Source organism: Panthera pardus, unplaced genomic scaffold (assembly GCF_024362965.1).
Source record: "Panthera pardus isolate Hobbes unplaced genomic scaffold, ASM2436296v1 HiC_scaffold_8, whole genome shotgun sequence".
Taxonomy (NCBI): Eukaryota; Metazoa; Chordata; class Mammalia; order Carnivora; family Felidae; genus Panthera; species Panthera pardus.
This window is the reverse complement of record NW_026527013.1, coordinates 46670431-46693038: the sequence shown is the minus strand read 5'-3', so window position 1 is coordinate 46693038 and position 22608 is coordinate 46670431. Positions and strand designations below refer to the sequence as shown.

At 40.5% G+C, this 22608-nt stretch overlaps 1 protein-coding gene and 1 long non-coding RNA gene across 2 annotated transcripts in view; one reads left to right on the top strand and one right to left on the bottom strand.

Annotated features, from left to right (window-relative positions):
* Positions 1 to 7950: 7950 nt before the first annotated feature.
* Positions 7951 to 21744, bottom strand: LOC109254649 (histone-lysine N-methyltransferase SETMAR). Its single transcript, XM_019428756.2, has 2 exons — positions 21543 to 21744; positions 7951 to 12109 (listed from the first exon to the last, which is right to left on the bottom strand). Exons 1-2 carry the CDS (start codon positions 21657 to 21659, stop codon positions 11324 to 11326), a joined length of 903 nt encoding a protein of 300 aa, XP_019284301.1. The 5' UTR covers positions 21660 to 21744; the 3' UTR covers positions 7951 to 11323.
* LOC109254650 (uncharacterized) overlaps positions 21670 to 22608 on the top strand; it is a 57587-nt gene continuing 56648 nt past the window's right edge. The window contains exon 1 of the long non-coding RNA XR_002074913.2: positions 21670 to 21918. This is a non-coding gene — a long non-coding RNA (uncharacterized LOC109254650). The remainder of the gene's footprint in view (positions 21919 to 22608) is intronic.

Genomic DNA, 22608 nt, shown 5'->3' with positions numbered 1-22608 from the left:
ACTGATGAATATTTAGGTTATTTTCAGTTTTTTATTTAAAAATGTTTCAATAAACCTATTTGTAGTTACATATATCTTTGCCAATTTGTGCAGATATTTCTGTAGGATAAATTCCTGGGAGTCTAAATCCTGTATCCAAGCACATGGTTATTTTAAGTTGTGATGGATATAGATTGACAGCTTTTCAAAAAGTCTGAACCAATTTATAATCCCACGTGCCGTGAATCTGCAGCTTTTCGATGTTTTTTTTTTTTTTTATATATATTAAAATGAATCTGAAAACAACCAAGGTAGCTCAGCATCAGGCAAATTCATCTATAGGATTCAGGAATAGTTGTCAGGGGAGATGAATGAAATCAAACTGAGGTCTTCATCTGGCCTCAGCACTAGAGCATTCCTGGTTGCTGATATACAACTCTAGGGCATGCTAATCGGTCCAATCTTGGTTGCAAATGACTCTGGTCTGCAAAAAGTGACTCACTGTTAATGAAATCAGTTTTCACGAGTAAATTGCTTCCACTCTCCACCCCTGCCCATACCCCACAGTGACCTCTTAACTGCTTCTAATTACCATGTTATTTTTCTCTTTGGGGTTTAGTGATCTGGAACCCCTCGCTGAGTTAATAATTCTGACTTTTCCTAAGTATGGCTTGGTGGGGGATGCATCTGACCTCACGTGCTTCTGAAAAAGTAAAAAAAAATCACAGTCTGAAGGTCAGGAATCTTACATGTTATCTAATCTCTCCAGCCTCCTCTCACCCATCACCCTCCTCTATCTGATGTCCTCAGAGCTGGTCCCTGTCTCACCTGGATTATTGTGATAGAAGTACCTTGGGGAGATTGTAAAAAATACACTTTTACGAGTCCTTTCCCAGGAAGACTAGGACTGAAATGTGGCCTGGGATTAGATACATTCCCAAGTCCCCATTCTCACCCCCTGAGCCTTTTACCCCTTAGAAGGTGCAGTTGTATTCTCTGTATAATGAGGGTTTCAATTACTGGAGCTATTCTGTAGGGGAAAGGAGAGGAGGGTTGTCATGAAAATTTTGCCTGGAGGCTTTACATTAGGACAGCTGCTCCCGGAAGTCACTGGGGTGTCCATCTGGATGGCCCTGTTGCTGGAACATTGATGGATGCTGCTTCTGCTTTAGGCTCTATTTCTTGACTCTTCTGGAAACCAGAAGACAGGAAACCAGATGACAGGAAACCAGTTGGGAAGAGGGTAAGATGGAAAAAACTGTACACACCTCCCTTCACATAGATCTGTTGTAGACATCTCATTTCACATGGTTTGAGGAACGTTCCACTCTGGAAGTCCATGATGGGGTTTTCTGGGTGAAGTAAAACAAAGATGAAACCACCCACGTAAACCTAGGGAGTAGCTTTTGCTTTATAGTAGCTTTAAAAAAACACCAACAGTGGGGTGCCTGGCTGGCTCAGTCGGTAGTCTGCAACCCTTGATCTCAGGGTTGTAAGTTTGAGCCCATGTTCGTTGGGTGTAGAGATTACTTAATAAAATCTTTGAACAAAACAAAACAAAACAAAACAAAAACACAACAGAAAGCTTACCATAGTATGGGAGCCCTTAAACAATAGCAGATATGTTGGTATGCTCCAGAAATGTTGGCTAAAAGCTGAGGTTTTGACATGTGTGGGAAGTGAGGACCTAAGGTCGACCTGGTAGCAACTTCTCAATGGTGGTGGCATGTGCTTTCTTTGTGGGGACCTATGGATTTTGCAATATAAACTTGGCACTTGGAACTGTTAGGTCCCAGAATGTCTGCAACACTCAGCCAAGTTGGCTTTGTGGTAGAAAATAAATTATTACTTATTCCCTTATGCGTCCTCAGAGTGGCACTATTTATAAATGAATAAGCTGAAACTGCAGTTGGAGAATTCCAACCGAATCTCTTCTCAGTTAAAAGAAAAAGTATGAATAGCATTTGTCATCACCCTTCATGTGTTGTGGTGGTTGTTGGGGAGGTGGACCGCGTGCCTATCTAACCACAAACATAGGGGTAAATAAATACCAAGTACACAATAGGTGTATTGGTAAAGAAATAGTCCTATTTTTTTTTTAATTTTTTTTAATGTTTATTTATTTTTTTTCAGAGAGAGAGATGAGTGCCAGCAGGGGAGGGAGAGAGAGAGAGGGAGACACAGAATCTGAAGCAGGCTCCAGGCTCTGAGCTGTCAACACAGGGCCCGACGTGGGGCTTGAACTCACAGACCGTGAGATCATGACCTAAGCCGAAGTCAGACGCCTAACTGACTGAGCCACCCAGACACCCCAAGAAATAGAGTCCTTTCAAAGGGAAAATATTGTTGGCGAATCCATTTGATCCCTGCCCAGTAACGAATGTTTACGGAATGCTTGTTGTATCTTAAATTATTTTAAACAACAGGTTCTAAAAAATCCCCCTTGCTTTGTAGCCTTATAAGTCTTCTGATTTTTTGAAATTTAAGTTCTTATTGTTATCTGGTATCTTAATAGAAAAAAAGGAAAGCTATATATTTGTTCATAGCTAAAACTTACCGGTTAAAGTGTAGGATTAAAAGAAGTTTTGGGGATCTAATGCACAACATTGTGGTTATAGTCAACAATACTGTATTGCATACTTCAAAGTTGCTAAGAGACTAGATCTTAAATGTTCTCACTACAAAAAGGAAGTGGTAATCATGTGACTTGATGGAGGCGTTAGGTAACACTAGGGTGGTCATCATACTGAAATATATATAACATGTTACAAACATATTTCAAATTAACACAGTTGTACACCTTGAACTTACACAATGTTATACTTCAATTGTATCTCAGTGGAAAAAAGAAACAGAAAGGGGGATAAAAGCCTAGATTTAAAAAGCACTGCAGAACGTTACCTATGTTTTTGAAATGAACCCTAAAAACACACTTATTTTCTACCACTTTGTCATGTTAAAATGTATGCCACAAGTATTAAACATTAAAATATTGAATATTAAAACCATTTAAAGATATACTCTATAAAAATAACAATAGTAATACAAACTGTGTTAAATGGAAAAAATAATAAAAACTGATCTAAATGGGGAAAAATCATTCCTTTTGAAAGACTAAAATGCCCTTGGTCTCCCAAATGTATCATTATTCTAAGCACCTCTGCTTCATGGTGGGAGGTTTGCTTGAACTGAATCCATGGTCTACACTGTTCATATTCTGCTCCATGTCACCCTTCCTATTGTTCTCCTGTTTCTCCTGTCATCAGACTGCCCAGAGCTTGTATCTGAGATGGGAGAACAAATTTGGCCAGATGCTGATGCTTTCTGGCAATAATGCCAGCCCATGTGATGTTCTTTGTCACTTTTTTTGGGTACAGCCAGTTTAGAACAAGATGTTCTCTTATGAGACTTTAAACCTGTTTTTGATGGTCAAATATGCAAAGAAGCATTCCTGAAGACAAACGCTACATCACGTACATCTCCTTACACTGGGAATATTAATGCGGAAAAATCAGGTAGCTGAGACCCTTTGGTCTTATAAGCTGATTCCCTCACAGTGTTCAGGAAATGCTCCTCGGTACATCCAGGTGCATAAGCCAGAAATTGCAGTGTCATTCTTGACCTCTCCGTCTCTCTCATCTCCCACATCTAGTCCATCTGCGCGGCTTGTCACTACTGCCTCTGACATACACCTTCCAGTCTTGACTACCATCAGTAGTCCAAGCTGCATGCTTCTCTTGGACTGTTATGTACAATCTCCTAATTGGTGTCCCTGGATCCTCTCTGACAAACCATTTGCCCTTCATTTCAAGTCAGCTGTCCCCACTATTGCCATTTCTTCTAGAAATATAAATGTGATCACGTCCCCATTATGCTCCAACTTCACTAGTGGCTTTCCATGTACTTTCAGGAAGAACATTGTCTTACTTGGATTGGGCTGCTATGACAATATGCCACAGACTGGATGGCTTACACGACAGATATTTATTTCCTGAAGTCTGGAGTCTCAAGAGTCTGAGATCAAGGAGCTGGCTGGTTCAGTGTCTGGTGAGGCTGTCTCCCTGGCTTATCGACAGCTGTCTTCTGCCTGTGTGTCCACATTGTCTTTCCTTGGTGTGCTTGTGAAGAAAAAGACAGAGAGACACCAATAGACATAGGTGTCTCTTCCTCTTCTTGTAAGGGCACGAATCCCATCATGAGGGCCCTGCCCCTCCCAAAGGAGGTAATATCATCACATTGGGGGTTAAGGCTTTGATGTATGCATTCTGAGAGGACACAAATATTCAGTCTGTAACAAACATATACCATAACATGACCTGTAAGCTTTGCATTCTCAGGAGAATGAGACTCAGAAAAATATGACACACACAACTTACATAGCACAAGGCAGCAAGTGGTAAGAGCAATATGAATGGTCAGAAATTACATTTCTGGGCATTATGTGGTTAAAGTGTGTTGTATAGTGGTCCTCAAATTGTGGTCTGCAGCTCAGTGACATCAGCACCACCTGGAAACTTCTAGAATACAAATTCTACATCTTTTGATTTAGTAGATCTTTTGATTTAGGTTTTGCTCTAGGATTGGGGCCAAATCATCTGTGTTTTAACAAGCCCTCTGGGTGATTTTGATGAGTGCTAAAACTTGAGAAAATCAGTGTGGTGAATGCTATGTGCTGTGCCCACACGCCCCATGAAAGATGGAAGGATTTATTTCCCTAGCTGCTGAGAATGCTGTTGGGTCTTCTCACCCAAGCCCACACCCCTTTCCAGAGGTTGTCTGCATCCAGTGACTGGCTGATGCAGGAATTTAAAAGCCCCATTTCTCACTCCAATGAAAGGCCACCTCATCTTCAGAGCTCCTTGGGTTGACTGTGGTCTTTGTTGAAATTTCATTGCAGCCCAACTCTCCTTTGCCCAGTCTGCTTCCTTATCATCTATTCCACGGGCGCTAATCTTAACAGCACCCCGTAATAATCTCCCCCTCTTCGTCTCAGAGTCTCCTTCCCCAGGAACCCAAACACATGCCTCAAAGAGGAAATGGGATTTGAGTTGAGGCTTTAAAGAAGGATGGGAAAGAAGTCAATTAGCAATGAAGGGAGGGGGTGGTAGGATCTGAGATGGGACATGTTCCACAGGAGGAAAGCATTGTGAAACTTATCCTTAGGCTTGTTTAGGAAATGGAGAACTACCCAGATAGGCCAGATGATAAAATGAGAAGGGACTTGTGGGCTTTGATGAAAAAGTAGGTTGTGGAAGCATTAAGGTGCCCTGGTAAAGAATTTGGACTTGATCCTAAAGATAATGTCAGATTCATGACACTAACATTTATTAGTTTGTTCACTCAACAGTGTCCAGTAAGTGCTAGACAGACAGCAGTGAGCAAAAATGGATCTGGTCCTAGTCCTCAAGGAGCTAACAGTCTAATGCAGGGCTAGACATAAACCAATCATACAAAAGTCAAATTTGCACACACATACCAAATTAAAGTGTTCCAAAGACCTATGAAGTGTAGACACGATGCGTGGACCCTAAGTTGAGACCCTCTCTATTTTTTTTGTTTTTTGTTTTTTTCTAGTTGGACTATGAATGCTTTGAGAATAAAGATAACTTTTTGTCCCCATTTCTAGAATGTAGCATAGTAGGTACTCAGAAACATTTGCTGAATGAATTATGAGCTAAGAAACTCGACTTCACACCACATAGCAGATGTTTGTGACTGAAAGAATGAATGAAATGAATGAATGAATGAATAATAAAATTGTTTAGCTGCCTAGATGGTTCAGCCAGAACTCCTTCCCTAGTGGTAGTCTTAACAAAGAAAGATAAGGACAAGGTGTCATATTTCCGAAGCTACACTGACTTCATTTTAAGAATTGGTAAGAGATTTCAAGTGATTATGTGCCCCTTTACCTGTGTTAAAATGCCTTTTCTTCCTGGAAGGATGATGACAGTAAGTATTAATTTATTTTTAAATACTCTTACTATGCAAAAATGTAAAAAAAAAAAAAAAAAAAAGTAGCTAAAATTGCTTTAAACTAGCCAGAATTTGGGGAACAATTCTACAGGGTCAGTTAAGATAGTGAAAGGTTCTGGTGTCTGTTGAAGGTCAAGGATTAGTTTTTGAGCTGTTCTTAATTCCCACCCTTGAAAGAGCTTCGGATGTATACCAATGAGTCTAGGATTGCAGGTGGGGTGGGAGGAAGTGAGGAAAGGGGAAGGAGGTTATTTTCATGAGTTGGGGAAGATAGGAGGAACAGATTGATAAAAAAGCAAACACCTCTAAAATAAACAGCAAATACAAATGCACTTTGTAAAACTCCTTGAGGGCAAATGGAAGCTCTGAGCAGATTCCATTATGTTCAAATACAGGTTAGGAGAAATAGGTCTCAAATTTGTTTGGAAGTACTTCTCTGTGTCCACTTACTATGCGTAAATGCTTTGAGGTGTTGGCAGTTTCAGAAAAGAAGACAGAAGTGGACAAGGGGTGGAGGTAGGGTAGAATGTGGGCTGGCCAGAGAGGGGGGCATGGTGAGCAGAGGCCATGGGACATATGGGATTGTAATTAGTGGCATCAGCACTCTGTAATTGGCTTCCCTTATAAGCAGGGAGCATTGGGTGTGTCTGGACCAGAGAACTAACAAAGTTAGCAAAGCAGTACGCAGCAGGGATGGTTATACAGTAAATCAAGTAATTCGTATTTTCCCAGTTCAACCATGGGAATGTGGCATTGAGAACAACCTGGGAAGCTGGCGGAGGAAAATGAATGACAAGGAGACAGCAGGCTGATGAGAGCGGTGAATAGCCAGCTAGCAGCAAACAGAAACAGGAGAAGGAAGGAGGAAGAGAAAGGGAAATAAAACAGAATATATCGTTGGCTGTTTTGTTATTTTAGCCACCTTTAAATACGCAGCATAGGAAATGGAATGTAAGAAATCCCAGCAATAAAGAAAAAAAGATATCAGGATGAAGAAACTCCAGAGTATTCTACAAAGAAGGAAAGGGTAAGAATAATTTAAAGTAAAATATCTCGGGGCACCTGGCTCAGTCCGTTAAATCTCCCAACTCCTGCTCGGGTCATGATCTTGTGGTTCGTGAGTCCGAGCCCCTCATAGGGCTCTGTGCTGACAGCTCAGAGCCTGGAGCCTGCTTCAGATTCTGTTTGTGTGTCTCTCTCCCTGCCCGTCCCCCACTTGCGCTCTGTCTCCCTCTCTCTCTCAAAAAGAAATAAACAGTTAAAAAAAAAAAAAAAAGGTAAAATATCTCATGGTGCCTGGGTGGCTCAGTCAGTTAAGCATCTGACTCTTGATTTTGGCTCAGGTCATGATCTCACAGTTCCTGAGATTGAGCCCTGCATCAGGCTCTGTGCTCACAGTTCAGAGCCTGCTTGGGATTCTCTCTCTCTTTCCCTCTCTTTCTGCCCCTTCCCGACTCATGTTGTCTCTGTCAAAATAAACTTAAAAAAAAATAAAGCAAAATTCCTCCCCCCACCCACCCCTCTAATGCCCTCTGAAGGCAAAGGTAAGCAACCTGCTTCCTTAAGCTTCTTCCCAAAGGGAATATCAGTTGTTAAGGTGGGGGATGAGAGAGGGCATATGGTTTTTCAAAGAAGACCACAGAGAATTGAAGTGAGAGATGATGTGGAAAGGTAGGAAGGGGCCTTCTTGCCATGTTGAGAAGTTTGGGCTCCATCCTGAGTGTGATGAGAAGTCATGGGAAGGTTTAGAGGTGGGGAGAATGCACAGTAGGGATGGTGAGGCTGGAGGCCAAGAGGCTGTTGCAGGGAAGAAATGATGGAAACATGGCACAAAATGATAAAACAGGTGAATAAAACAGGTTTTAGACACGTCTGCAGGGGATTTGCAGGACTTCGTGGTTGAAGTGAGGAGGAGGAGGAAGAGGCACGGACAGCTTGTAGCTTTAGCCAATGAAGTGAAAAGTAATCCTATTAACTGAGTAGCTATATACATAAGAATAGAGGAGATTTTTATTATCTTGGGGAAATCCCTAATAGTTTTAAAGCAAAAAGGAACTCCAACTTCAGATTTTGCCTATAATTTTAGCTACACTTAAATGGCCAAAGACAGGTGTCCTTTCACTTAAATGATTCACAGACCTCCTTTAGGAGTTTATTCTAATATTTTCATAACCTGTACCACCAAGACACTCCTACTGTTATATTGAATCTAAATGAATTTTGATGTAACCAAAGATGTCTATGGTAATATACTGTCTGTTCTGTTCTGTATAGCAGTGTTAACACAGAAATAGGTCTGAAATGATATCAAAATTTATATAGTACGTTATAGTCTATATACATCCATTATTTTATGTGAGCCTTGCTAGGGAAGCTGGCTCATCCCTTCCTTATAAGTGTGAAGGCCAGACAGCTTGTGGGAGAGCTATAGGCAATACGTAGAAATAGTTAATAGTTACAAACCAAGTTATCTTCCTACTTGGACAAAAATATCTTCATAATCACAAGAATGGAAAGCATGTATAAAGTCTTTTTCATATGACTGAAAATAGGCAAAATATCAGATATGACTAAACTTAATTATCCTTGCTCATGCATGGGCACCCAACCGAACTGGCAATGTTTAGATGGATAATAAAATAATGACCTGAGTCATAATTATATATTTATTTCAAAGACTCTATTTTTTATTTTCTTTTTAGTAAAATCATAAACTGTGTTGTTATAAGCAAGATTTTCATATAGTTCGTGTTCTATTAACAATCATATTAAATGAGACCATCTTGGGGCACCTGGTGGCTCAGTCAGTTAAGCACCCTACTTCAGCTCAGGCCATGATCTTGCAGTTCATGGGTTTGAGCCCTGCGTTGGGCTCTGTGCTGATAGCTCACAGCCCGAAGCCTGCTTTGGATTCTGTGTCTCCTTCGCTCTCTCTGCCCCTCCCCCACTAGTGTCTATCTCTCTCTCAAAATAATAAACACTAAATAAATAAATAAATGAGACCATCTTTCCGGAGTCAGTGTAGCTCTTTGATATATTTTTTTTTTTATTAATTTCAATTTGAGAAAGCTTCACTCTGCAAAGACAGATTTGAAAATAAACCATGGAATTTACTTATCCTCTTCAAACACTGTAATGGGATTGCATTTAATGAATTATTATTGCAGAAAGTATTTTAATTTTAAAAAATAAACTATCACAACTATCAATTTTAACCGTTTCTTAAAGTAATATAATGACAACCAAGTAGTGTGAAGTAATGTGCAGAACCAATATCAAACTTCTAGACTGCACATCTACAAGTTTAAAAGTAATATGAATTGTTTAATGTTGCCAAATATGTGTCTCCATGTGCAAGTGTAATGAATACAGTGCTAATGTGTGAGTATGCCTGCAACTACAAACAAACAGAAAGAGAAAGGAGAAAACTAGCATTCAACACTACAAGGGAACCACACTTTGTTATTTAAGAATTGCATTCATGCCATCTGAAAGGAAGGACCTGACAAGTTAATGGCTTCATTTATGTTCTTATCAAACCAAACACTTGTGTGCTTCAAAATCTCACTGTACTCTGAAGCAGTGGTCATCTCTGATAGTGGTAATGGCCACAATCACAGCATTAGGCACACTTGTGTCTGGTTTTAGGGCATAAGGTGACTGGAGAAGCATTTCTCTGGGACCTGAAGAGTTTTTCCTGAGAGCAATGTTCAGCATCATTGGTTATCAGCTTCCAAAGGAGAGGCACTCGTGTCTTCTTCCCTTTTCCTATAACAGCTTAATGGAGGTATAAATCATATAACAGAAAACTCACCCCTTCAGAGTGTTTTTTAGTACATACATTTACCCTAAGAGCAACCCTGTACCTATTAGGAATCACTTCCTATACCTCCCTCCTCATCAGCCACTGGCAAATACTAATCTTTATATCTCTATGGAATTGCCTATTCTGCATATTTCATTCAAACAGAATCATATAATATGTAGCCTTTTTGTATCTTGCTTCTTTCATTTAGCATAATATTTTCAAGGTTCATCCATGTTGTGGTGTATATCAATACTTTTTATTCCTTTTTATGGGTGAATTTTGTTCCACAGTAAGGATACCACATTTTGTTTATTTATTCATCAGTCAATGGACATTTGGGGTGGGTCAACTTTTTCGCTATTATGAATAATGCCACTATGAATATTTGTGTACCAGCTTTTCTGTGAACATGTTTTTGTTTCTCCGGAGCTCATACCTAGGAATGGAGTTACTGGAACATGTGGTTTACTTTATATCTAATGTTTTAAGGAATTAACCCAAAGGCTTTACAAAATAGCTGTGCAGTTTTACACCTCCACCAGCAATATATGAAGGTTCCAATTTCTCCATGTCCTTGCTAACACTTGTGTCTTTTAAAATTTTTTTAATTTTTTAAGTCCAGTGTGGGGCTTGAACTCACAGCCCTGAGATCGAGTTCCTGAGCTGAGATCAAGAGTTGGGTGCTTAACCAACTGAGCCACCCAGGTGCCCCTGTGTCTTTTTTTATTATAGCTATCCTAGTACTGAGTAATGGTGGTAAACCCTTTACAAGGTTTAACTCATTTGATCTTCCCAATATTGCTATATCCAGAAAAGGGAATTCAGATTTAGAGAGGTTCAGTAACTTGCTTAACACTAATACACTGAAAAGTGCCAAAGCTGAAATTAGAAATATGTTGCACAAATACTCTTTGAACACTCAGGAGAATGAAAACAATTTGGGCAAGTTTCACCTCTCCCCACCCTTTTAACAAGACCTTCCTGAGTTTAAAATCTTCTGTTCTATCCAAGTTAGTCTCCCATTGATATCCTGAATCTACTCCTGCCTTATGCTTCAGAGCTAACTGGTTCTGAGACATAATATTGAGAATAAGAGGGAGAAGGAAATAGTTCCAATTAAAGCAAAAATTTCCATTTAGCCACTGATAATTTGTAAATATAAATTTGGAATTTTAAAAAATCATTAAAAATCAATTTGAAAAGCCTAATTTTCCAAGTATGATCTTCATTACTCTTGGGCCAAAATTGTTTCCAAGGTGCACATTTCCAGTTTCAATGAAGTCAGTGGAAACTGACTTCAAATTGAAACCAATTTTTATGTTTTAATTCCATAAAGATATATGCTACCTTTTAACCTTCTAATTTACAGTAATTTATAATTATAAAATGTTTACATATTATTATATTAACAGTTACACAGAACCATATCTATTAGTTTGTTCTCAAAAATAGAAGTGTCACCATTTTTAAAAACATGGTAATAAAGTAAATGCATTTAACTCAGTGTTTAGGAAGGACTTGGAATAGACTCTTTTGACTCTTAGGTTAGGAATTTTTTCATTCCTAACTTATGTTTGACTTTCCTAAGGGGCAGTATAGTGAACTGTCATAAGGGAGGAAAGCAGCACATGACCTGGCACCACAATAACAAGGTTTTCTTGTTTTCCCTTGATCTAGCCTTTCTTTGTCTTTGCTGTCCATTAAATTAAGAAATCTTCCCGAATAGTCATAAGAGAGTTCTTCTTCTGGCAAAATGTCTTTGGCTGCAAAAAGTGCCAACTTGGGTACCATTGAGTCAATTCGGACAGGAATCATCAACAGGTTTGGCTCACAAGAATGGTTAAGAAATCTTCCAATATTTCCTATAGAGGCAGGATCAACAAATGTTTCTATTACCTGCCCACTGTAAACATGTTCTCTGACGGTTATAATGTAATTTGGGTCCTGTATTGTTTGTAACTGAATTCTTCTCTGTACTTCAGAGTATCCCAAAACTTCTCCGGCATATTCACAGACAAACCGTCCTTTTGGTATAAATTCCAAGGTACGAAGTCCCCAGCCTTTTTTATCCGTCTTGAACACCTGGAGTTGGAACTGTAGACCTTGCTGGACCACTCTGTTCTTGCACTGGTCACTGCACTGGCACAGGATATTGCATTCAAAAACCGGGTTGGCACACTTGCCTTGGGATCCTGTATCTATAAGGCAGGAATTATCATCATAGTTCTCTGCATGACGGAGACAGGAGCAAGTACCAGGGAGGCAGGTTTTGAGACAAATGCATCCGGGAAAGGTTATTTGTGTGGGATCGATGTCTGTTCCAGGTCCAGCTACGTGGTCAGGAGTATACTGCAAAACCAGAAATGCTGTAAGTCAGCATGCCATGGCATATATTTCATACACATTTCAAGCAGCTTTTGGATGAGACACTTCCTAATTCCAACATATATAAAAATAGGTTCAAACAAAACTAACAAAGAACAATCTGTTAAAATATTGTTTGAAAACATACCTCTTCAATTTAAAAAGTAAGATTAATTTTTACTTTTTTAAAGTTTATTTATTTTGAGAGAGAGAGAGTTAGTGAGTGGGGGAGGGGCAGAGAGAAAGGGACAGAGAGAATCTCGAGCAGGCTCGGCAATGTCAGTGCAGAGCCTGATGTGGGGCTTGAACCTGTGAACCGTGAGATTATGACCTGAGCTGAAGTCAAGAATTGGATGCTTCACTGACGGAGCCACCCAGGCACCCCAAGATTAATTTTTACATTTAAAACTCTGTGGTTTTATTTTAGGTATGGGGTAACAAAAGAAAAGAGAAGTTTTTCTCTCATCAGAAATTGGAAGATTGGTAACTCATTTTGTTTTCTTCTTTAATATCAGAAAAATCAGTGCTGAGTTTAGTTTTTGAATGCAGTTAAGAATTTCGCCCTTGGCTCTTGATCTTTTCACATTTATCTGACAATATAAATGTATGTATGTATTTTTCTTAAATGTTTGCTTATTTTGAGAGAGTGCGTGCATGTGTGCGCACACAAGCGGGGGGAGGGGCAGAGAGAGAGAGGGAGAGAGAGAAAATCCCATTTGGAGCTTCAACAAACCATGAGTTCATGACCTGAGCCAAAATCAAGATTCTGATGCTTAACTGACTGAGCCACCCAGGCACCCCTGCACGTATGTATTTTATTGAGTCATTGCAGATGCTTTTTGGGGATAAGAAAGTCGTAAATGATAAATAACTTAATGAAAAGTGGACTGTGGAAGAAAGTCTTCCAATGATTTTTAAAGGAATTCTTAACTTGAAGATTACTTAAATTCCTAAATATTCTTTGATGTTCAAAAAAGATACTATTACTTCAGAGTTTTACTTGAGTCTTCACAGTGTTAAAAATAGGCAAAATTGGCCAAGAAATTGCAGACAGAATTCCGAAAATCATACTTGTTATATAGATATTAATAAATGTAGATGTATTACATACATGTGAAGAAATCCTGTTTTTATTAAATGGTAAAGAGATAATATGGAAAAGTTTCTTACATTACAGAAAAAGAAGAAAGTCTCAAGTCTAAAAATCTCTGTGTGAAAACTGATCTCCGGTTATTTCCTCACTAGCATAATGAAGCATATTTCCAAACCTTAAAGATTAAAGTACATCTTAGTACTTTTTTAATGTTTTTCTTTATTTTTGAGACAGACAGAGCATGAGCAGGGGAGGGGCAGACACACACACACACACACACACACACACACACACACACACACACACAGAATCCGAAGCAGGCTCCAGGCTCTGAGCTGTCAGCACAGAGCCCGACACAGGGCTCGATCTCATGAACCATGAGATCATGATCTGAGCTGAAGTCGGACGCTTAACTGACTGAGCCACGCTGGCGCCCCTAAAGTATCTCTTATAAGCCCAGATATTTCCTTATGTATAGAATAATTTTTACTTAAATGGAAACTAATTCATTTATTTATACCTGCTGTTAGTGTTCTTGGACCCAATTTCAGTGTGGTGGTAGTGGTGGGGTTTTCCCACACCTCTAACAAGAAATGCTTCAGACACCAGGTCGGTATACTATAATTCAACTCAGTTCTGACACTATCCAATAGCATCACATTCCATAGTCTAAGGAGTCAGTCCTAAGACTGCTTCCCACCACCTTCAGAAACCAGTCCCAAGCTCAAGTTGTCATATGTGCTTCTAACTGATGGGTTGTATACTGGAGGTTCCCATGACCCCTTCCTTGGACTTCAGACACCAGTCACAAATCCACGTTGTTACTGAACTTATGGCCAACAAGCTGTAAATCAGAAGTTCTCAAAATCCCCTCCTTGGATTCGATTAATTTGCTAGAATTGCTCACAGAACTCACAGAAAAATTTTACATAGCAGACACCAGTTTATTGTAAAAGGATACAACTCAGAACAGCCAGATGGAAGAGATGAATAGAGCAAGGTATGGGGAGAGGGAGAGGAGCTTCCATGCCGTCCGCAGGCATGCCACACTCACAGCACCTTTGCTCCCAGCTCTCTGAACCCAAGAGAAAACTCTGTTTTCTTGGGCTTTTATGGAGGCTCTGAACCCAAGAGAAAACTCTGTTTTCTTGGGCTTTTATGGAGGCTTGGTCACAGAGGCAAGATTCATTAAAACTGGCTACTGGCAAATGATTCAACCTCTAGCCCCTCTTGTAGCTGGAGGTTAGGGGTGAGGGTACTGAAAGTTCCAACTCTCAAATCACCTGGTTGGCTCCACTGGCAACCAGCTCTCACCTTCAGGTGCTTTCCAAAACGTGCCTCATTAACATAACAAACGATACCTTTGGCTGCTCTCATCACTTAGTGAATAACAAGGGTTCTAGGAACTTGGTGCCAGAAATGGGGACAAAGATCACATATGTATTTCTTATCATAAAATCACAGCTGCATTGTTCCAAAAAGGATTTAATGAGACTTACAAAGATATAAGATAAATGAACAATACATAGGAAATGTAAGGTGAAGAACAGGAAGAGCTAGTTGAGAGAGCTTAGGCACACAAAGTGTGCCTATCCAGAAGTAAACTGGATGTTTGGTTCTGAGCACAGCCACTTCCAAGAGGGAAATACGATATGACATATGGCTTACACTATCCATAAAGAACATTGTCACTGTTCAGAAGTACTGACTTTTTCCAGTATGGAAACTGGAGGGAAATTTCACCATTGTGTCTGTCTAAACCATTCTCTTCCAGAAAGCAGTTTCATGGGCTGTTTCTCATTCTGACTTTCAACAAAGGCTACTGGCATGCTGCCCATGCAGAGAGAGTAAGAGCAGTACTGTGAGGGACCAGCTGCAGAGGCTTTAATTCAGGGATAGATTTTAAGAGTATCTAGAGGAATGTCTGAACCGCCTATCTCTCAGGACTAAGCTTTGGAGAAAGTATTAAACAACATGTACTTACATACCCTGTGGTGGAGCCTTGGTGGAGCTATGCAGTTAGGCTCAAAACCCTACATTTTAAAAAACGTTGAGCTGGGGTAAGGATTGACATCCTCTGTGTAAGATGAGGAGTATGAGTGGGAGCACCTGCGGGGGAAGGCCAACACTCTGCTTAAAAAGTGATTTGGGGGTGGAGAGCGGAAATAGCTTCTCTTGTTTGTGTCATTTCTTACAGCTTTAGCTTAGTAGAGATATCCTAAAGGGATAAAAAATGGCTTAGAAAAAGATGCCCTATCAGTCAAATTCAATGGCTGCTGTTTTATACAGAATCTACTTCCAGCTTTTGAAAGAGTCAAGGTTGAAACATAAATGGTTATGAGACATTTTCAAAAAGTACTTGCAAAATGAAGATTTTACTGTTTCTCTGTTAAACTTCCCATGAAGAATTCTTTTAAATTAATTTCTTCTTAAAAGTGCACGTATTTTTAAAGTACCATATAAATCACTAAAGTCTAAAGTGATTTTTTTTTTTGGACACAGATAATTCCTTTTAAAATCAAGTCTGACTTATTGCAGTTTTCTAACCAGAAGAGCATATTATTCTTTGTTGAATTTATTTGGGTTGGTGAGGTTTGGAAAAATACATTTATTTTCTTATTTTTATTTACATATTTAAAAAAAGATATTGGAGAATCTAGTGATACAGTTTTTGTTTTTTTTTTTAAATTCTGGAATTTAAACTTGATGCACAATCTAAGGTCTTTTAGAGATAGTTTATAAATAATTCCAAATGAGCTGCAGACACCTTCCAAAAGATAATAGAGACCTCTGGATAAACTTCTTGTTTGAAGAGAATATTTGTTTTCCCTTATGGATGTAATCCTTAACCCTGATACCAATGCTTAACACAAATCATTTTATCTCCATATATTTCCATTTTCTCTTCCATAAACAGTCAGTAAAATACCACTCCAGGAAGATGATTCACCTGACTTAGAAAAATGGCTAAAGAATAATCTTTTGAAAACCATTTCTAATTTAACATGATTTACAGGTATCTAACTACATATTGAAAAATTGTTTTCAGAAATAATCTGATGTCACTGACCTGATATTCTATTCAAATATTATGTTATGCAAATTGTTAACTTTTGAGAATCTGAAAGCTAATGTTTAGTGCATCATAAATGGGGAGTCAGTTGACCTGAGTTTAAACGCTCCCAATTTGTAGCTCTTTCCATAGTCTGTCCTCTACTTCCTGGAACAAAGCCCAGGACCAAACTGATTCAGAAAAAAGGGTGTTACTCTGAGGATTTTTGTGCTTACCTTCAACCAAGGAGAGATCAAAGCTTGAGGAATGAGACCACAGAGGACATGTTTTTACTCATCCAGCATCTGTTCCTTTTCTTCTGATAACAGCACCTTGACTTCTCAGGGAAACCTTCCCACTACTGTCTCAGTGGTTAGGATGGGGGATACTTGGTTAATCAGGTCATCATTTGTTCCTTTCAACAGTGTTTGGTTGGATCTGCTCGGTACTTAAGCCAGATCAATGAAAAATAATTCTTGGGGTGCCAGGGTGACTCAGTCAGTTGAGTGTCCAACTTCGGCTCAGGTCATGATCTCACGGTTCATGGGATTGAGCCCTACATTGGGCTCTGTGCTGTCAGTGCAGAGCGGCCTTTGGATCCTCTACCCCCTCTCTCTCTGCCCCTCCCCCGCTCATGCTCACTCTCTCTCTCAAATAAACATAAAAAAAAAGATTCTGGGATTTCTGCTTAAACAATCAGCAAGAGACATTCTCATTCTACCTGTTCACCTGGAAATCTCAAATTCTACTGCATACGTAAGACCTACTGAATGTGTAGCCAACCAGCGGAAAGAGGAGCAGGTGTGCAAAGGGTGGAGGTGGTAGAAAGAAATATCTGATGACATCATTAGAGTTCTTATATCTGGACATGCCTATAATTACCAATCTTGGACTTTGCTGTTATGAGGCAATTCCTTCCTTTTTATGCTTGAGTTAGTTTATATTGTATTTTTATTTCTCGCAAATGACTCTTTTTTCTTTTTTATAATTTATTTATTTATTTTGAGAGAAGAGAGTGAATGAGCAGGGGAGGGGCAGACCGAGAAAGACAGAGAGAGAATCCCAAGCAGGCTCTGTGCTGTCAGTGTGGAGCCCGATGCAGGGTTTGATCCCATGAACTGTGAGATCATGACCTGCGCTGAAATCAAGAGTCAGACACTGAACCACACAGGCGCCCCACAGACAAATGACTCTTTATTGATATACTCATGGTGGAAGCTGACAATGGTTCCAGGAAATGGCTGAAAAATTTAGTCAAAGATATAAATGGTAATGAGAATTCAGGTCTCCAATTGGGAGATGAGGCTAAGGCAAAATGTGCAGGAGACCAGAGATGCCTGTGACAGGCAATGGTGAGCTTTTTTTTTTTTTTTTTAATGTTTACTTATTTTGAGAGAGAGCATGAGCTGGAGGAGGGACAGAGAGATAGGAGAGAGAGAATCCCAAGCAGGCTCTGCACTGTCAGCCCAGAGCTGTACACAGGGCTTGATCCCACAGATCATGAGATCGTGACCTGAGCAGAAATCAAGAGTTGGATGCTTAACCAACTGAGCCACCCAGGCTCCCCAGTGGAGAACTTCTTAATGTAGAGCATGGAATGTCCTAAAGGAGACACGTATAGAACATAGACACGTATACAATCCTCTTGTTAGCATTGTGACTTAGGGCAAGCTTCAGGTAATCACCTATAAAACAAGAATAATACCTGTACCTGCCCCCCACCCCAGGTATTATTAAATTTAAATAACTAACACCATACTCAGTGCCAGGCCCTTTATATCTTTAGAATAGTAGCTTCCTTCAATGCTTCTAGATGTTATTTCTAGGTTTTATATTTAAAACATCATATATTTCTGGCACATTACTTAATCTCTCTAAATATTTCCTTTCTGTCTATCTCAAAGGTGGCTGTGAAGGAAAATAAAGTCAAAGAATCCATGTACAAAGCTTACTCTAGTGGCTGGCACATAAGTGTTCATTATGAATTATGTAGGCTATCTAGTAGGGTGGTAGAAGCAACAGATTCTGAAGTTAAATTTTCCAGGTTCAAACATAGTCAAACCAAAATTATCTCTAGGAGACCATGTGACTATATTCCTATCTTCCATTACTTATTCATCTTGAAAGGGAGGAAACTAAGAATTGACCCAGCACACACATCTTTCATTCATCCACAAATATTGCCTTATTGCCCATTATGTGCACGTGCCAGGATTTAGAAAGAACCAGTCAGAAAAATACAAAAAGGACACAAAGAATGGGATTTTTATCATTTCTTTGTATTGTAATAACATAAATTTTACTTTTTCTTGGTATGTATCAAAATGCAAACATTGATCATGCAAGAGTTGGGAATAAATGCAAAATGACAAAGGCAAAATTATGTAGCAGAAACCAGATCCTTGAAGAACTGGGTGGAGATTTCAAGTTTTTTGACACAAAACTTAAAACTTTTTTATAAACCATCGTCACTCAAGAAGCCCAGGAGACATCATGTTGAAAAGCAAATACACCTCCTTGGCTAGTCTCAAACGCAATCTCTCTCTTTTCTGAACTAGACCTGCACTTATTAAAAGCATGAACTTTGGGATTTAAATGGCATGGCCTGTAGGGGTCTCCAGTTGTACTACAAGTGTAAGTCTTGTTTTTCTAACAAATATATGTCTCAAAGAAATGGTACTGTGATTTGGGGTATGACACGGTAATGGGGGATGAGTTACTTTTCAGAGCGCTAGGCACAGGGCAGCTGGCTTAGGAAATATTTTTTGGCTGCTTGATTGCACTTCTTGATAACTTCTGATCAGAAGTCTGACTTTTCTAAGTCACATTCTATATCAAAGCCCCAGAAACCTAACTATGACACTGCATAATATTTTGGGCTTAAAACCTAGGCCTTGATTCTGAATTTTAAGGAAGTGCTGTGAAAATCTTCATTCCTTTTTTGGTTGTGTTGAAACACCAGCTACATGAATCTTTGTACTTGGCCTCTACCCCATGAGTTTGTTTTTGCTTCAAGCAGCTATTAAGAGCGTGTGAGCCAGATAATTCTTGTCAAGGCCAAGCTGAAATCTTAATGTTTGAAGCTGGTTTCAGAAACCTGAAAAAAAGGCTAGATTCAACACTCAGTTGAAGAAAATCAATTAGTTTACTTTCTGTTTGGCTTTCAACACAGATGGCATTATGATAGGCTTGTTTCCAGTATGAACATGTGAATGTTCTTTTTGCCTTTTCACACAGTACTCAAAGACAAATTAGACACAAAGTTATTTTTAACTTGAGTTTTTCATGCCTTAATTCCTATGTGTGTACATGCCTGTGAAGGCAGGGTTTGGGGTAAGCAAGCTGTTTTGACCTTTCATAAGACTTGTTTTGTGCTCTATGAATATATGAAAGCAAACTAGTTAAAGGCACTTCAGGCTTGTCATAAATATGTTTCAAGCATGTTTTATCTTCTTGGTAAGACTATAAGCTCCTTGAGGAAGGATCTTAGTAATCCTGACTCTATCCAGAGCTATGCATATAGGCTGGCAGCTAGAATACTGTGGGATTGAGTCTTGGTCTCCAGATTTTCACTTATGCCCATTAACTGTAGGTGTAAGTATCAGTCATAAGGCTTCCTTTCTCCTCCCTCTACCCTCTCCTCCTGACCCCCATAGCAAATGAATGCTTTCTATATGGTCTTGTAAGCTCAAAAGAAAAGTTGTCACCATTTTATCTTCTACGTCTAGCTTAACGCCTAGCACATTATACACAATCAATTATTTGCTGAATAAAGAAAACATTTGTCAGGATTTTGGACCACATATTCAGCAGTGTTTGGTACTGAATAAGCTTTTAGGGATTAGAGTTGAATCCCACAAGTGTTTGGTCCCAGCCAACTATATTATTAACCATAAACTGCCTGAGGTAGTTTGAGGAAAAATAACCTTTTCTGACATTAATATCCTGCCCACTCTGAAAACTGCTATTGAATCTACTGTTTTATTTGAGCTTCACAACAACCCTAGGAAGGAGGGGCAAACGGGGCTCAATACTGACAATGTACATGACAAGGGTTATACATTTTTAATTATTTTCATTTACAGATGAAGAAGCTCAGGCTCCAAGAAATAGCTAAGATGGCCAAGCCCTGAACTCACCCTCTCCTACTTCCAAGTCCAGCGCTCCTTTCACTCCATCATTGTTTTTTAGTCATATTATTTAGGCAACAAGCAGTCCAAGGTCACAGGAGTGGGAAAGTTATTTCAGGAAAGGTTTTGATGTGGTAACAGTGCAGAACATTTCCTGAGTTCTTTTAGCAAACCAGAAGTGCATTTTACTTGTAATTCTCAAAGCAATCCGGGAGAGGCACTATTATTTTAATCGTACACGGGCGGATTCCAAGGCTTAGCTGAGGCTAGTTTATATTTGCAAAAGACCTCAGACCACGAGGGAGACTCAGCAAAGTCTCATCCTAGGGACGATGACCTAAGTTTGTAACCCTACCACTAGGCTGAGGGCCGTTAACACGGCCCATGCCTTATCTTACATATGAGACACCTGACACCAGAGAGGTAAATGATTTGTCCCGATCCCTCAATGAGTTCTGGGGACAGAACCAGGGGAAAAAACGCCAGTTTCTCAGGGCTGTTTCCAAGGGACCTCACGAAACGCTTGGCTTTGCCCTTCAGGGAACTGCCAGTCTACGGGCAGAAAAGAGGAATATTCTTGTTGTTAAGGTCATTACGGAGGGTTCATAGAAAAAGACTAAAACCGGAGTGCCTGTGTGGCTCGGTCGGTTGAGCGCCAACCTCGCTTCAGGTCATGATCTCACAGTTCCTAAGTTGGAGCACTAGGTCGGGTTCTGCCCTGACAGCTCAGATGGATTCGGTGTCTCCCTCTCTACCCCTCCCCCGCTCATGCTCTCTCTCTCTCTCTCTCTCTCTCTCTCTCTGAAAAATAAACATTAAAAAAATAAAAATAAATAAAAAAGATAAAGACGAAAACCTGAGCATGTAAGAGCTATTCCTGCGCGAAACAGCTCTGCGATGGGGTAAGAAAGAACGTCGAGAAGTACGGGTACCACTTGCGGTATGAGCGCCACAGAACTTCGGCCCGGTGGGGAAGCAACGCACTTGGTCCTTGGGGCTATTCAGCTCTGCCCCCCACCTGGACCGGCGCCAGCTCCACCTGGGTGGCTGAGCCCTCAGTGCCCGTGGCGGGCAAACTTCCCCGGAGAGCCGGGCGCCGGCACCCACCAGCCCCACTCTCTGCGGCCGAGCCCCGCCCCCTACCTGGAAAGGCTCTGGCTCCGCCCCCGGGGGCCACGCGCTCACGGGCACGTTCTCCAGGCCGCGCGCAATATCCAGGCGCTCCGTCGGTCTCTCAGGCCCCTCCTTAGACGTTGCCATTCCCGCAAGACTCTCTTTCTACTCTCCCGCGGACATTTCCTGTCGTCTCGAGGCGCTGGCCACCTAGATGATTTTGAGCCTCGCAGAGGATGCTGGGAATCACGGGTCGTACGGCTCCGCTGCCTTTTGGGAGTCGTAGTTTTTCTCTCTCCTTTCACAAGTGGCCTGTGAGGGCGTCTTCTCAGCTTTCCTCTACGTTTTGGTGTGGCTCGCTCTGTTTTGAGCCAGATGCACAACAAATAATACAAAGCTTTGTAAGGTACGGACATAGCTTTGGAACCATAAAAGGAAGTGCTTTAATTTTTCCTGTGAGCCTCAGGGAGGGTTGGAGGTGAAGTCATTTGTGTAGGTTTCTGAGGGCTGGGAAGATTGCGGGAGTGGGGGGAGGAGCGCGCTCTAAGCTGAGTGGGGAGCTGCACAGCAGGGTTTTTCAGGTTCTGGAACTTGGCGTGGAAGTTGGGTGACGTGTGAAGGGGTTTGCTCTCAGGCGGCAGAATAGCCTTTAGGGCGTCGTAAGGCATGTGTGGGAACGCCCTGATTGCGGTATCTGTTTCCTATCAGCTTCCCGTTTCCTAGAAAAAACTCTGCCTCAACAAAGGATTCTGATAAAAACTCGAAATTGCTGAATCCAGTGGGATATTTCCCAAGTTGTCTGACCTGATTGTCCTGTCGCATCTACTTGAAACCCCGTCTCATTGCAGCTTCTGTGGCACCTGCCCTGGATGGGCTGCCCTCTGGCTGACTGTCCTTTCCCGCCTGATTCTGAAATATTGGTGGGTGTCCCTCAGGTTTCTGCCTCTGCTCCTTCTCACTTGCCTTGTCTGGGCTTCCTCAGTAATAGCATTTCCCCACATAGCTTCAAATACTGTTATAAAGTATTAGGTATTCTCTCTCCAGCTCAGACGTGGATATCTGCTTCGCTCTGGTTGTGGATAGCCGATTATTGAAC

Excerpts from the sequence above, each read along its gene's own strand:
- LOC109254649 (XM_019428756.2), bottom strand. The coding sequence starts at position 21,659 with ATGGCAACGTCTAAGGAGGGGCCTGAGAGACCGACGGAGCGCCTGGAT. Across the intron at positions 12,110-21,542 it reads CGGAGCCAGAGCCTTTCCAG|TATACTCCTGACCACGTAGC; the intron begins GTAGGGGGCGGG and ends CTGGTTTTGCAG.